Below are 17,556 nucleotides of genomic sequence, written 5' to 3' on the forward strand. Positions count from 1 at the left end.
GTTCATCGTAGTGTCGTATATTCGATGTTTCTATGTTGCTGTCTGTTATTAGTGTATATCTAATATTTTGCAAAAGTTCCATATAAATGAGCTTTATAAAATTTAGCTAGTGTTTATACTAGACTTGAAAAGGAATTATTATTTGTATATTTTATTTCTTTGCTAGGATAATAGAGAAATATAGGACAGAGAAGCAGAGCAATTGAAAATGAAAAAATTAATCAATAACCAATAACAAATTTCCTTGATAACTTATAGCTTAGGGAAACTAACGTACACTCCTCTGTCTTCTTTAAACAACATAACATGTTTGCCGTAAGACAGATATATGCACATACTCGCAGTATATATCCGTAGCACTCTTCACCCTGATTAACGAATCCAAAAAAGAATCAGACGATTAGGCCTTCATGTGCTTGAGAATCATTTTACAATATTGTGTTAGTTGCATATATTTTTACCGTCGTTCTCCCTTCACCCAAAACTGTACCCAATCAACCACGTCTGTAGCATAGATGCAGCATACTCCCACGACAGAAGCAGCAATTTTTATTACTTTACAATAATTAGCTTACCTTGTCTATTTACACAGACACAACTGGTCTCATTACACATAGCTGTTCTTTTCACTAAGACAGATTTTTACATTCCTTATCTGTCTCTCAGATCGTCAAACATCAGCATTTCCACTCGTTGTAATATTAGTAGAGATCATCTTAAACATCTGTACCCCAAGTTGAATAAACCATTTTTCAAACTAACAAGGTATTTCAAGAAGGTTGGCTGGAAAGTCAGCAGCGACTACATCAGAGATGCCCTGTGGAATTGTGTTCAAACGAGGATGCTGAATAATTAAAAGATACAATTGAAGCACATGTTCACATACAGAAGTTTTATAACAATGGTTCACTTCTATTTGTGCAACTGCAATTGTTCAAAGACAACATCCATTCCATAGATTTACTTGACAAACATCCAATACGAATAGGCAACATTATATAGAATCTAGAAATGTAATAGTGATATAGACTCGGCCAAGGAAGAGCATCCCCAAATCACCAGTAAACACATTGAGTCAAAAAAATATAGGAACTGCCGATTTCTGAAAAATTAATAATTGTATAATAAATAATGGGCAATCAAGAATTCCCTGAACACTGTTTGCAGCAAACTAATGTGCCTGACTTGCTTGCCAGCAATTCGCCTCTAATTCCACGTTAGACCCAACGAACATATCCCTCGCAAATTTCTCTTTGCGGACAAAAGTCCCATTCGATGATCTGAAAACTCATGTTCGTTATATGAGAAAAACACTTCGAACACATGTAGGTCTGATCTCATTCCTGCTATATTATTTTTAAAAATGCTCCGCTGAGATTGTCCATGTTCTTTCCAAACTATTCAGAAAATGCTTTACCGAATCTTGCTTTCCTGACTTTTGGAAAATTGCTTCTGTTGTACTAATTTTCAAAAAGTCTGGTGAAGGAACGAGCCCATTAAATTATCGCACTATTAGCTCCTCCCTATTTTTGCCAAAATTTTTTAGTCTTTTATAAACCAAGCATAGATAGTAAACATCTTTCTGATTGACAATATGGGTTCAGGAAAACTCGCTCTACTGCAGATTACCTAACTGTAATCTCTGAACGTATATTAGAGACGACATAAATTTACGTGTACGACGGGAGATATAGTCATGCTGGCATATTGGTTTGGCTAATTAGCATACGTGTATTTACAATGTTTCATCTGAGAATTGCTAAGAATCGGAATTAGAATAACATATAACCATTCCTAATGTTTCAATTCTTCAAAACTAAAAAATCTGTTTTTCGTATTTCAGTGATGCCAAAATTATCAATGTCCGAACGATCAGCAGAGGAAGGTGAGTGAATTTTTATTTTGTAAATTTCCATTTTATATATTTTATATACTACTAGCGAGAGGGCGCCTGGCTTGGGCCAGTCGTAAAATACGCTAAAATATGATATTTACGTTTTTTGTCCATATAATTATTATTATTATTATTATTATTATTATTATTATTATTATTATTATTATTATTATTATTATTATTATTATTGTTGTTGTTGTTATTATTATTGTTGTTATTATTATTGTTGTTATTATTATTATTATTATTGTTATTATTATTATTATTATTATTATTATTATTATTATTATTATTATTATTATTATTAAATATAAAAAGGAAATGGGGCTAACACTTGACTTTTAATATCTTCCAGTAAAGTAAATGAAAGTCTAATATGTGCTTGGCAGAGCACTTATAAATCATGTTGTAAGACAGAGCGAAAATCCACTCTATCGTTAATATTATAAAACTGTAGAATCGTCTGTCTATCTATCTATCTATTTATCTATCTATCAATATATATATATGTGTGTGTGTGTGTGTGTGTGTGTGTGTGTGTGTGTGTGTGTGTGTGTGTGTGTGTGTGTGTGTGTGTGTGTGTGTGGCAATAGAATTTAGTTTCCTAGAAGTACATCCAATGAAAAAACATGTGCCTACCAAAAATGCTCAATGAATAAACAGAGCAGGTATATTAAATTTATTTATACAAACATTGATGGCTACATATGTGCATACATGTTTCTGTAATCATCCGTTACTGGGGAGATTATGTCTTCAGACCAAGAATTACCCTTGAAAACTGAAATTTCAAGACACAAAGACATTTTCTTATTTCGTTTAAAAAATTAGAATCTTGTCATCTAATATGGGTGGGGGTTAGGTGTGGGGGGGATAAGTAAGGTCTTTGAACAATCCATCCTTTACAGGCTTTTATCTCTTCATATCTTAACTTCGGTAAAGGATAATTTTTATTTTTTTTATTTCTGTTTATATTCTTTTTTAAGTATCTCCTCTTTAGTTTTGCGTTATAAATTACTTGAGAAATCCGACATTATGTCTCCTATAGCCAGCAGTCAAATGACTTTAGGTAGTTCGCATATGCCCGACGGCCACCCAGTGTGGAGAAAACGGTATTCTCGATTTGCATACACGCATATTTCAGAAGTAAAAGTTAACTAAACCCTCCTTTCCTGAGCATATATTTCTTGAGCTCTTGGGCTACTAAAAATATATTTCTCGAGCTCATGGGTTTAGCTACTAAATCGGTTGAATTTAGTTTTGACGGAAACATGTATTGTCAAGTTGATGTGGTAGCAATGGGAAGTCCTTTCGGTCCAACATTGGCTAATATTTTTGTCGGCTTTCAAGAAAAACTGCTTTTTGATCGTTTTCCTAACCCGTTATGTGCTATTCCCGTTACGTGGATGACATTTTTATGTGTTCTTTCTTTACGGAAGCTAAGGGTTTGTTAAAACAATTAAACTTACTTCACCCTGCATTGACGTTTACTATGGAGGGTGAAGTTAATGACTCATTACCGTTCTTAGATGTTCTCATTGAAAGATCCGGTATGAGTTTTACTACTAGCATATATAGAAACCCCACATTTACAGCGCAATACATTAGCTGGGTTTCGTTCTCCCCTAAAATCAGAAAATTAAATCTGATTAAAACTTTTGTGCATCGGGCTTTGTTCATCTGCTATAGTACTAAACTAGATGCAGAACTCCAAAGCATAACTAAGATCCTTTTTGGCTAATGGCTATCCTTTACACGTAATTAAAAAATGTATGAGGGATGAAATCTTGACGTTTAAAGGTGGAACGTTTGTGGGCCCTAAAAAATGTCCCATATATGTGAAACTCCCGTAGATTGGTGTCAAATGCAAGGAGTTTTCGCATAAAATTGCTACAGTCGTTTCACGTTGCTATTTTGCAACGAAGGTCCGAACGATGTTTAGGACTAGAAATGCTTTCCCCTCCTTTCGAAAGGATGATATCCCAATCACTCAATATAATATGGTTGTTTATCGATTTAGCGGTCAGTGTGAAGTTGACTACGTGGGCAATACCATTCAACGTTTGGAGGTTAGAATTTCCCAACTTGTCCTCCCTTCGATACGTAGGCGCAAAAAAAGGCCAATATCCAGGCGTTTATTAGCTCAAAGATCGGCCATTGGGAAACATTTATTACAGTGCCAAATTTGCACTGACGCATACACGGATGAAACTTTCTCTATTTTATACAGAGCGCGCTCGAGAATTCACTTAAAATTCTCGAGGCTGTATACATTAATTTGCGCCAACCATCCCTGCGTAAGTAAAGAGAGTATATCCATAATTTAGAACTTATGTCTATTCGTTGAGATTGTTTCTCTTTTTTTTTCTCCTATTCCCTATACAATTTTTTTTTTTACACTCGCTATTAATTTATTGTCTTTTGACCATGTTTCCTCCCCGTTGCCAACGTTAATATTGAAAAGGGTTGGCTGAAGACGTCTTAATAGGGGTTTTTTTCTGTCCCACCTCTTATTTATCCTCTTTATTTAATTTATGCTCAGGAGAAATATACTTTAGAAGTGTATTTTAGTCTTTTCGAGAGTTTCTTTTTAATGGTTTATGTTTAAACGATAAAAAAACTAAACCCTCAACAATTAATCAGAACACTTTGTTCTGTGTTCTTAAAAAGTGTTATAAAATTATGTATCCATAAAAATCTTTATGTATGTATATATATATATATATATATATATATATATATATATATATATATATATATATATATAAAGATAAAGTTTATCTCAGTTTATAAAAAAATTGAATAATAATTTTGCAAACTTCAAGCAAGTATAAATATTAGTATAAGCTCTTAAACAATTTTAGGAAGTTCTTTCTGGATGGTTATTTGGATTTGGAAAATTTAACAATTATTGATGTCTATTTTTCTCTCGGATGTTTTTAACTTTAAAAGTTTACGTATTCTTGTAGAAGATCCATGCTACAAGTTTGTTCCTGTATTCTAATTTTGCACTCATTACAATTGATATTAACCTCCTATTTTTGCAGTTGATTTTTCTCTCATAACATTTTTTATTCACCTCAATATTTACCTCGCTACCGATTCGATGGTGGTTTAAACCACATAAACTGTCATCCAAGCATTGTTCCTATTCCTTTGCTGTCGTTATCGAATGAAAATCTCTCAAAAATATAATAATTAGCGTAAATTTCTAGTATTCATAATTCATATAATTTTCTGATTTTAATCTTTTCCTTCCTTTACCTCTAACAAAGTATATCACCACTTGGACGTAAGGGGATACTATTTGGGGCCAGGGATAGGAAAGCTTAACAAGGTATTGGTTTATGTTGCATTTAAACTTCTGCATATCTGTCTCTATGTCTATCCTTGAGGCCATGTCACTAGTAAGAGTGCTGGAGGTAAACGGTTCGTCTTGGCTGATGTTATCCGCCTGATAGTCAGGGACCCGACACTTGGATTAACCACTAATGAGGCTGTCATATCAGCAGGTGCAAAGTATTGGGGCTGCTGTATTGCCATTTTGTGAATGGATTTTGGACCATGCGGTAGTCTCTGGTGGGGCCTCTCGATGCCATACTAGTCGGTAATTGTTACGGCTTTACCTTATCATATGCTACAAAAGAAAACCCTCTTCTTTTCTCTCTTACTTTCCGTCTCTATCCTGCTCTAAGCAAGTATGTCGACCTGTTCCACAAATCCCAAAACCTCAACATGAAATATCTCCAGAACAAAAAATCGAATAAACCTAGAACCCCATCCTCCAATGTAGACCCCTACTACCATGTCTCCTTCTCAAACATCAGGTGTCTACATTCCAACCTTCCAGAGGTTGAAACCCAATTACAGGAGACGAAACCGGACATATTCTTTCTAAGCGAAACTGGAATAGGGTCGACTACTTCCCTAGATGAGTTCATAATTAATGGATACTTAAACTGAACATCTAAATCTGAACCCCAGGATCGCCATGAGCATGGAATATGTGCCTACATTAAAGATGGCTTCACGTGTAGAAGGGATATATCTAGAGAAGATCCTAATTTACCTTATATGTGCTTTCGGGTTGCATTTGCTTACACCACTGCATTCATATTTGCTCTCTATCGCCCCCACAACAGAGAATATCTAAGAAAATAGACCACATCCTGTCTGCACATCCCTCGTCTAACATTCATATCTGTTGTGACTTCAATGTCCATAACGTGGAATGGCTGATCCACTCAAATGCTAGGTGATGAGGGGAGGTTCTGTCATGATTTTGCCATTGCCTATGACCTCACACCGATTGTTCGGGAGCCCACCCGTGCGCCCGATACTATGGGCCAGAATGCAAGCCTTCTAGACCTTTTTCTCTCAACTTCCCCTGAGCTATGTTCATGTTCCGTTCATTCTCCTCTAGGGTCCTCTGACCACTCTGTTGTATCAGTTAAGATAAAAACGAAATGTAATAAGTCCCCAGACGTACCCCTTCACCGTACTGTATACCGATACTCTATGGCTGACTGGGATAGCTTCCGTACATTCATATCTGATCTACCTCTGCATTCCACGTTCAAAAGGGATGTGTCCTCTATAGTAACAGACCTGACAATTGTTAATTGTAGGCATAGACCGATTCATACCATCTAAAATATTCCAACAAAAACCTAACAGCCAGCCATGGTTCTCACCAGTATGTGCTGGTTCCATCGTGCACAGAAATCACTTTTTCCATAACTAAATCTGACCCCCAAGATCGCCATGAGCATGGAATATGTGCATACATTAAGGATGGCTTTCCGTGTGTTAGGGATATCTCCAGAGAAGACCCTGAATTGCCTTATATGTGCTTCCGGGTTGCACTTGCTTACACCACCGCAGTATGCCTTATATTTAAAATTCAGGTGATCTCCCTCTCAGTACAGACCAATAAGTTTCCTGTGTGTCATAAGCAAGTTGCTGGAATCCATATTAAATAGAGAAATAGTCAACCACCTCAGCAGAAATAACCTTTTTAGTGACACGCAATATGGTTTCCGTTCTGCAAGATCAACCGTAGATATGCTAACGATTTTATCTCATAGCATTAGCGAATCTCTTGACAAAGACTTCCTTTCTAGGGCAATTGCTCTTGACATATCAAAGGCCTTCGACAAGGAATGGCATAAAGGCCTACTTCACAAGATTTCCAGCTATGGTATAACTGGAAATGTTTACTCAATCATTAAATCATTTCTCTCTGATAGGCTCATAAGAGTAGTGGTTGATGGACAAAATGTAGAAAATGTGTAAGGAAAGTCCTTTAAAATTACTGCGCCCTCTGTAGATGTATAAGGAAAATCCTTTAAAAGTACTGCGCCCTCTGTAGATGTATAATGTTGCAGCAACGTAAAGCAATTCAATAACCAGTAAACACCGGTTCTGCACGGAATCCAACTAGCAAGGTACCTAGACGGACGTAAACGGTTACTCAGAACGGACCCAAGAATCGGTTACTCAGAACGGTCCCAACAACGGTAAGATATGCTCACACCCACACGGCACGAGAAGCACCAGCAACACGATTCCCGACCAAGTCAATCATCGCTCTCCCAACGTCTTTCAATCACCCGCTTTTATGGCCGTTGTAGGCCGGCTAAATTTGCATATTGCAAGAATTCATGTGACTTTGCGAGATATCATCCTTTACAAAAGACGGCGGCCGCCATCTTGATCTTTCTTTCTCTATTTTCGGTCGGCGACACCGAGCCGGCCCCGAGGTAAGTCTTTCCTTTTCGTCCGTCTCTCTTACGCACCCACACAACACACAAATACGCGGGCGCTTGTCTCCATATTACACAAAAATCAGAGGCCCGCAATATCAATGCTGGAGTCCCTCAGGGGTCCATCCTGGGCCCAACTCTCTTCTTGATCTACATCAATGATCTCCCAAAACACATACTTAAATCATTCGTTGACATCTATGCTGATGACACGACCATCTACAGCAACACATCAAAGGCTGTAAATGACAAAGTTCTACTGATTCTCTTTCCTCTGATCTCGAGCGCGTGGTACAGTGGGGGAAGAGGTGGCTGGTTACTTTTAATGCATCTAAAACCAAGCTCCTATCTTTACATCATCAACGCACTACTCCCCATCTGGCTTCAATTGAAATGGATGGTTCTCGTCTAGGGTATGCCCCATGTTTTGACAATCTTCTCAACTGGACCTTTACTCCTGATCTGAAATGGAACACGTACATCAAGTCTGTTACCAAGATCGCTGGAAAGATGGTGGGATCCTTCTACCGCTCCAGAAGATATCTCACTACTGATGCAATTTTCTATCTATATAAAAGCCAATTACGTCCAATGATGGAGTACTGCTGCCCCATCTTGGCAGCAACTGCTAAAAAAAGCCAATCCTTCCTTGATAGAGTACAAAATAGACTTCGTGGCTTGGTGGGGGATGTTCTTTTCTCTTCCCTGCAACCTCTCTCCCACAGAAGAGAGGTTACGAGCCTATCTTTGTTTTATCGTTATTGCCATGGCTGGTGCTCGTCTGAGCGCCAATCTCTGGTACCCCCTCGCCAATCTTTTACGATAAATACCCGTCTAGCTAAAACCACTATCAAAAATGTCCCCCACTCTTTATCTGTGCCTAAATCAAAATGTAGATTTCATGAACAAAGCTTCTTTCTTAGAAATGCACGCCACTGGAACTCTCTGCCGCTTACCTGTTTCCCTCCTCACTTCAACATCGATGTCTTCAAGTCCAACATAAACAAATTCCTGATGAATCGCCCCCAAGTAATGATACTTTATTAAATCTCCAATACTAATGAATACGGAAACACTATCCCATTGATTACTGTACACAAAATACCCCTTATCCCTGAGTGGTTTCTGGGCCTTGATAAGTGGTGACCTTCATGTAAAGAAAAAAATGTAGACCATGTTGCCTATTTGTTTCTCAACAATGCCGGACTCTCATAAAGTCTCATTATTTTTGTGAATCTTGAAGAAGACTCTTTCGCCAACTTTATACCGTTTTTTTTTTGTTATCGTTCTTTTTTTGGGGGGGGAGTTGGCCTATCCTGGTTTGGTAACAACTTGTGAAAAATCGATCTAACCTTGCGTCCGAACATTACCTCAGCAGGTGTCTTCAACATTTCGATGTTTGCATTCGAAGTGACTCTGTAGACTTGTAAAAACTGTTGGATTGACTTATCCGTCGGCGACCCACTAGCTTTTTTCAGAGTCCTCTTGAATGTGTCAACGAATTTCTCTGCTTGTCCATTACTTCTTGGGTGGTATGGCGGAATGGTTATATGCTCGATCTACACTCCTGATTTTTCCTTATATATCCTCATCCATGTTTGGCCAATAAATGAAAGAGCGCATAAGGCTTTTCATTCTTGATATATCTGGATGTCCGACATGGAATTCTTTGAGCATTATTTTCTGTAACGTCGCGGGAATTACGACCCTGTCGTTATATAACAGGACGTTATCGCAAATTTAATAAATTTCTTCATCCAGTTCGTTATTGTTGATCCTTTCTTTCGTGCGTATATTAAATTCGCCCTTACTCTTAATCTCCTCAAGCGTTACTGGAAGTTCTCTTATTGCGTAACATAACGTATTTTTTACTTCAACATATCCTCCAATGGTTCTGTCTGCTTAGGTATTAACCTCGATAACTCGTCTGCATGACCAAATGTTTTAGATGGTACATACTCCATTTAAAAATTGTAATTCAGAAGTATGGTACCCCATCTTTGGACTCTATTCGCCGTATGTTGTAGTAGTCCCTTTTTTGATCCGAAAATCGTTAATAATGATTTGTGGTCTGTTTGTAACAGAAATTGCCTACCGTGCAGGAAACGATGAAATTTTTTTACCGCAAATATAATGCTTAGCGCCTCTTTTTCAATTTTTGAGTAGTTCTCTTCGGCTGGCAAAGTGATCGGGATGAATGTGCTATGGGTTTCCCTTTTCCATCGTCCATTTTTGTGTAAAATTCATGCTCCTACGAGGGGCGTGCAATAAGTAATGCCCCTGATCCAATTTCAGTTGCCTGATCTAGCTGAAATTTTGCATGTGCAATTATTTATATCTCTATGCGTTATGTGGCAATTTACAGCTCTGAACTAATTGTGGTTTCTGTTTTACAGGGGTTGGAACTGTCAGGTGTGAAATGGAGCCTTTTGAATGTCGAGCAGTATTAAAAAGGACGCACACTACAGGAGACTTTTGATGAAATGAAAGAAACTTATGGTGATAATGCCCCATCATATGACCTTGTAAAACGCTGGCATCATGAATTCAAACATGGCCGGAAGTCTGTGGAAACAGCTCCCAGACCTGGTCGCCCCCCTTCTGTCATTGATGAGGTATCTGTCTGCAAAGTTGAGGCTTCCATTTTGGAAGATCGGCGCATTACTATTCGCCAAATAGCCCAAGATGTCAAGATTAGTACAGGGTCTGTGGAAACTATTATTCATGACCATTTGCATATGCATAAGGTGTCTGCCAGATGGATTCCCAGATTGCTCACACCATTCCAGAAGCGAGAACGCGTCGAGTGCTCATGAATGAATTTGGAGATGTGCCAAGAAGATAAGTCAAAGCTTTTCAAAAGACTGATTACACAGGATGAAACCTGGCGCCATCACTATGATCCAGAGACCTACGCCCAGTCAATGCAGTGGAAGCACTTGGACTCACCACCTCCAAAGAAGGCAAGGGTGCAGCCCTCCGCTGGCAAGATCATGCTCACAGTTTTCTGGGACAAGGACGGAGTCGTGATAACAGATTTCCTGGCAAAGGGTACCACAATTACAGGAGCCTATTATGCTTCACTTTTGAGGAAATTAAGGGAAGCTATCAAAATCAAGAGGCGGGGCAAGATCAGCAAATGTACCCTCCTCCTGCAGAACAACGCTCCGGTCCACAACTCGAATGTCGCCAGATCAGAAACACGAGCGTGTGGTTATGAAATTCTCCCCCATCCTCCCTACTCTCCTAACCTTGCACCCTCTGACTTTCGCTTCTTCCCAACCATGAAGTTGTTTTTGAAAGGAAAGCGTTTCCCAGAGGATGCAGCCTTGATTTCTGAAGTCACGTCGTGGTTGGAGTACCAACCTGGGGTGTTATACAAAAACGGTCTCCAGAGCTGCATCAAATGATGGGAGAAATGCATAACTCTGGGTGGTTCCTATGTAGAGAAAGACTAATAACTGTGCCAAGTTTCGTTTCTCTTGGGAAGTGGGTCAGGGGCATTACTTATTACACGCCCCTCGTATGCCACTATAAGTTCACGCTTGCGATTATAATGTGCTAGAAACAAGTCAGACGTTAGTCTCTTTAATTTCCCGAAATGCTTCTTCGCAGAAGATAATCCTATTTAGCAGGTGCTATGCGTTTCATTATTATCGATTTTTAAAAATCTCTTAGTATCTTACAAAAACTTATGCATATGTCTGTATATACAGTGTCGGCAAAAAGAAATTTCGCACTTGTAATGTTTCAAAAACTGCAAATTTAAGCTAAATTAATGTTATTGTACCTCATTTGATTCTCCTTTTATTCCACTATAATTTTACCTGTTCATATTTGCCTTTTAATTGAAATATTTTAGTATTCACGTCAATTTAAAAAATAACTTCAAAGAAAGTCAGCAGCAACAAATTCGCTTAAATCCAGCTAAAATTATCGGCCCTAAATCAATTTACAATATCTACCAAGATGCAGTAAAGCATCTCTAATCGTAATTGTTGTTGTGCCAGGTTATACAACGTAACATTTAGTCCATAGGTCACGACTTTCTCTTAGTCATCGTCAGGAGCTCATTAATTTCCAACTTTTCTGGTTTATCCAATCGAGAAATCGGCCGCACATTGAAATGTAATGAGAAAACGGTACGAAAACTGTGCAAAAGCACAAAAACACCAACAGTGTTCGTGGTGCCCCTAAATCTGGTCGTATTTCTGTTACTTCTAACAGGGAAGACAATGCTATCAAGATCCCAGCCTCAGAAACAGATTTGAAGCGGCTCCCCAAATCCAACATCAATGTTTTTATACGGTGTTATACGGTAATATTTGCGAAAGAAAACCCGAATAACAAGAAATATTACATAGGCATGACTTCCTTAGATTTCAAAACCCGATACTATGACCACAAAAGTACATTCAAAAATAAAAAACACCGTATAAAAACAACACTAGCGAATAAATACTGGGAACTCAAAGAAAGCGGACATTCGCCGGTAGTCGAATGGAAAATAATGAGACAAGCTACCACGTGCAGACATTTAGACGACCCATGTAAATTATGCCTCCATGAAAATTTGCTATCCTGAACTTTAAAGAACCTCAAAATCTATTAAACTGTAGACGAGAAATAGCAAACAACTGTGTTCACAAAATAAAACTTACTCTAGGATAGCGATACAAAATAGCTTTAAAACTAATAATAACAATAGAAAACAAACAAATAAACAAATTAAATAAACATGAATATACATAAACGATCACACATATATGTATATATATATGTATATATATGTGCATGTGTGTGTACACATAGGTATATTTATATATATATATATATATATATATAAAAAAGGAAGGAAAACGTCTACCTTAAACCACTAACCTAGTTCTAAAACAGATCCTTTGTTCGATAAAATGCATGCCCATTGGCTGATAGGAAGGGGCGCGGTGGATACTAGAAAGCTGATTGGCTAACTAGAAATCCTCAACATATATAAAAACAAGAAGCAACCACAGAATTCGCGCATAAGCCTGACGAATCCTATAGTGGATGAAACGCAGAATATTCAGTGTAGCTTAATCGCCATATATATTTTATAAATTACTAACTATATATATATATATATATATATATATATATATATATTATCCTTTAAATATGTTATTGCTTAAACTTTTTATCTTCTAACTCATTCTTCTGCTATCGAAATATTTCACACCTCAATAATATCAGAAGTATCATAGCTCATATTTTGTTACCTCGTTCTATAGGCTAATCCGACGCTACTTGGGATTCACAATAACTGACATACAATCCATTAAAGAGATTGAAGTTGTGGCCTGTTTAGAAAGTTTGAAAGAAAAATGGTCAATTATCATAAATTCCAAATTCTCTGTTTGTAGAATATTCTCATGGCTGTTAATTATGTAAACCCGCTTATATAATTTCATATAAATGTTTAATTACCGGCGGCTGAGAGGAAGAACCAACAAGCCAAATTAAACTTTGTTGGTTGAGTTCGAATCTCTCGGTCAGTCGTAATTATCACGTCTTGTACTGACAATTGCGTAAGTATCGAAAATTAGTGTCTGCATGTGTTGATGCTTATTGAAAATATATTATATATATATATATTTATATCTATATATATATATATATAGATATATAGATATATAAATATATATTTATATATAGATAGATAGATAGATGCATACATTCATACGCACACATATATGTATATACTTTCTATTTGTTTTTATATAAGCAGTAATATGTTGCTACACAGTCATGAGCATGTTTCACTAAGCTAGTTAATGCTTATTGAAAATATATTATATATATGCATATATTCGTATATATATATATATATATATATATATATATATATATATATATATATAGTAATTTATAAAATGTATATAGCGATTAAGCTACACTGAATATTCCGCGTTTCATCCACTCTAGGACTCCTCAGGCTTATGCGCATAAGCCTGAGGAGTCTTAGAGTGGATGAAACGCGGAATATTCAGTGTAGCTTAATCGCCATATATATTTTATAAATTACTAACTAGCTCTACCTACGTATTGAGCACTTTTGAAGTAAATACGTAAAGTTTACACATAAATCTATACTTTCGTATATTAGTTTTATGTGAGTAAATTAAGTAGTTATATATATATATATATATATATATAGAGAGAGAGAGACAGACAGACAGACAGACAGAGAAAGAGAAAGAGAGAGAAAGAGAAATGTTCCAATAACCCCGATTTGTTAAATTGTGTTCGTATTGAACTAACTCAATAATTTTAATCCTTTTATTTTATTTTACAGTGAAACCGGAACGAGGATTTTTAACCTGAAACAATTGTGGAAAATCCGACGTAAATCAAACGGAATTATTCATCCAACATCTCAGTTATTATCTCATTTATTTCACTGTATCTTTATGAATAAATGTCAATGCTTGATAGAAGTATCTTTGTATAGCTTCTGAATAAGAATGAAACATGAGAAATGTGCTGACGTCATCTGAATTATCCAATAAATGCTATGAATAAGGTTTTTGTATCAGCGTTTTTCTTATTAATGTATAACTACTGGCCAATAGTTATATGTTAAAAAATTATCTTTATTAACCATAAATAACGCACCTCACTATTGAGACACAATGGCATATTGTGAATTAGTAGCCATATTAATGGAGGGAAATCAAGTTGGGATGTTGTGCAGCTACATGTTTGTTCACATTACATTTAAATTTCTACATGTTTTTAAGGTTACTGAAATTAGGATAGGAGGGTGAATTCATGGGACTTGACTGATTGTCGAATTGGTCGATTGACCCTAGACCAGCGAATTCGCAAAACAAGTGACGTAGCATATGGTGTGAAGTAATAGGGACTGAATATTAGTTGATCATTTTTAGTTGATCATTATTATTTGATAATTATTAGTTGATAATTATTAGTTGATAATTATTAGTTGAAAATTATTAGTTGAGCATTATTAGTTGATCATTATTAGTTGATCATTATTAGTTGAAAATTATTAGTTGATCATTATTAGTTGATCATCATTAGTTGAAAATTATTAGTTGATCATTATTTGTTGATCATTATTAGTTGATCATTATTAGTTGATAACTATTAGTTGATAATTATTAGTTGATCATTATTAGTTGATCATTATTAGTTGATTATTATTAGTTGATAACTATTAGTTGATAATTATTAGTTGATCATTATTAGTTGATCATTATTAGTTGATCATTATTAGTTGATAATTATTAGTTGATCATGATTAGTTGATCATTATTAATTGAAAATTATTAGTTGGTCATTATTAGTTGATAATTATTAGTTGATCATTATTAGTTGGTCATTATTAGTTGATAACTATTAGTTGATAATTATTAGTAGATCATTATTAGTTGATAATTGTTAGTTGATAATTATTAGTTGATCATTATTAGTTGACAATTATTAGTTAATCATTATAAGTTAATCATTATTAGTTGATTATCATTAGTTGATAATTATTAGTTGATCATTATTAGTTCATCATTATTAGTTGATAATTATTAGTTGATCATTATTAGTTCATCATTATTAGTTGATAATTATTAGTTGATCATTATTAGTTCATCATTATTAGTTGATAATTATTAGTTGATGATTATTAGTTCATCATTATTAGTTGATCATTATTAGTTGATCATTATTAGTTGATTACTATTAGTTGATAATTATTAGTTGATCATTATTAGTTGATAATTATTAGTTGATCATTATTAGTTGATAACTATTAGTTGATAATTATTAGTTGATCATTATAAGTTCATCATTATTAGTTCATCATTATTAGTTGATCATTATTAGTTGATAATTATTAGTTGATCATTATTAGTTGATAACTATTAGTTGATAATTATTAGTTGATCATTATTAGTTCATCATTATTAGTTGATCATTATTAGTTGATAACTATTAGTTCATCATTATTAGTTGATCATTATTAGTTGATCATTATTAGTTGATCATTATTAGTTGATCATTATTAGTTGATAACTATTAGTTGATAATTATTAGTTGATCATTATTAGTTCATCATTATTAGTTGATCATTATTAGTTGATAATTATTAGTTGATTAGTTGTTATTGCGCATTACTAAATGTCTACAGTTGCTATCTGAACCGTACCTCATCAACTTTTCAACTGCGTTGTTGATCTTGTGGTCCGCCTGGGAATTTCATCTCTTTTTGGATGGAAGCTGAAAACCCGTGGGCAAATAAATCTCAACTCCAAGACGACGGATGGTTTTATATAGTTTTTTTTTATTACTTTCCAGGTGTTGATCGCATAAGAAGGGGAAATGAATATCTTTGCTTGGATGGAAAATTCTAGTTTCCATTTTGAAATACGCCAGCTGCCTTCCCGGTGAGGGGATGGAAGACCTGTTTAACTGTCCGCTCTGTTTAACGTCTTCTTTCTAACTCATCGTTTTCTCAACTAACTAGAACACCTAATAACAGACACGTACTTCCGATCAGTTGATCAGATGCTTCCGGTGCACTTATCCAGTTTACGTCTCAACATATTTTGACAACTTCCATCAAAATATAGTTTTACATCTAATTTTTTGTTTACTTCCAATTAGATAACTATATAGATCGATCGAGCGATAGATAGATAAACAGATACAAAGATAGATAGATATTCAAATCGATAGATGATAGATAACAGATAATTTCTCTTCGGTTCAACAACTATATAATATCAGCAGGAATGAGAGAGTAGGCTCCCTCTACCGTGCTATTTTCTAGCACGTTAGATGAAGCCTACTCTCCTTGCAGCAGCATTGGCAAAAAATGTAATTGTCAACATAAACGTTTAGCTCTGTTTATGTTTCTCTTAGCTTTAACGTTTTCTGCAATCGTTTTGGCTATATATATATATATATATATATATATATATATATATATATATATATACATATATATATATTAAATTTGTCTTTACATAAGCAGTAATTTGTCTTTACATAAGCAGTAATTTTTTGCTACACAGTCATGAGCATGTTTCAGTCTTCTAGTATTTAGTAACTAGAGACCTCATCAGGCAACAACGCTTATATTCAAAAACAGAATTCTTAATCATTAAGATATCCTAGCGAATCTGTATTATTCACTCGGGTTACGAGACGCTTTCGTTATTGGCGATAGATTGACGATACTTTGTCATTTTCAAGTCTTGCCATGAAGTGAGTGAATTTTTCGTCCCCTTGAATAATCTCTACCCAGCACTACAATTCACCATGGAGGAGGAACATAATGACTCCCTTCCCTTCTTGGATGTTTTATTAGAAAGGACAGGTAACAATTTCTCTACCACAATATACAGGAAACCGATTTTCACGGGCCTGTATATTAGTTGGGATTCCTTTACCCCATGAGTAGGAAAATCAGCTTGATTAAAACGTTGGTTCGCCGTGCGCTTATTATTTGCATGGCCAGCAAATTATAAGCTGAACGGAAAAGATAGCAGATATACTCATTAATAATGGTTTTCCCGAAGATATCATTGCCACGTATTCATTAAAAATAAATTGCGCAATCAACCCCTGACATTTTCTTCAGGTCACCTAAATGGCCGATATATTTAAAGCTTCCTTTCATTGTCGCTATCAGTAAAGGTTTCTCTGATAGGATCAGATATGTGGTGTCCCGTTGTTACTATATGGCGCAACCCCGTGTGGTATTTGCTACCAAGAAGGCTTTCCCGGCTTTTCAGAAAGATGTTCTACTCACACTGGACAAAAGTTTAGTAGTTTATGAATTCAAATGTCAGTGCGGTGCTGACTATGTGGGTCGAACTCTTCAGCACCTGGGGATCA

At 35.6% G+C, this 17,556-nt stretch overlaps 1 protein-coding gene across 2 annotated transcripts in view; it reads left to right on the forward strand.

The window, feature by feature from the left end:
* LOC145268440 (collagen alpha-6(VI) chain-like) overlaps nucleotides 1-14,222 on the forward strand; it is a 101,574-nt gene extending 87,352 nt beyond the window's left edge. For both annotated transcript variants that reach the window (XM_080124002.1, XM_080124000.1), the window contains 2 exons: nucleotides 1,844-1,885; nucleotides 13,994-14,222. In XM_080124002.1, coding sequence (XP_079980128.1) covers nucleotides 1,844-1,885; nucleotides 13,994-14,022 — 71 coding nt within the window. In that variant the 3' untranslated portion in view covers nucleotides 14,023-14,222. The remainder of the gene's footprint in view (nucleotides 1-1,843; nucleotides 1,886-13,993) is intronic.
* The last annotated feature ends 3,334 nt before the right edge of the window (nucleotides 14,223-17,556 follow it).

Source organism: Euprymna scolopes, chromosome 43 (genome assembly GCF_053919585.1).
Source record: "Euprymna scolopes isolate OS-2025 chromosome 43, ASM5391958v1, whole genome shotgun sequence".
Classification (NCBI taxonomy): Eukaryota; Metazoa; Mollusca; class Cephalopoda; order Sepiida; family Sepiolidae; genus Euprymna; species Euprymna scolopes.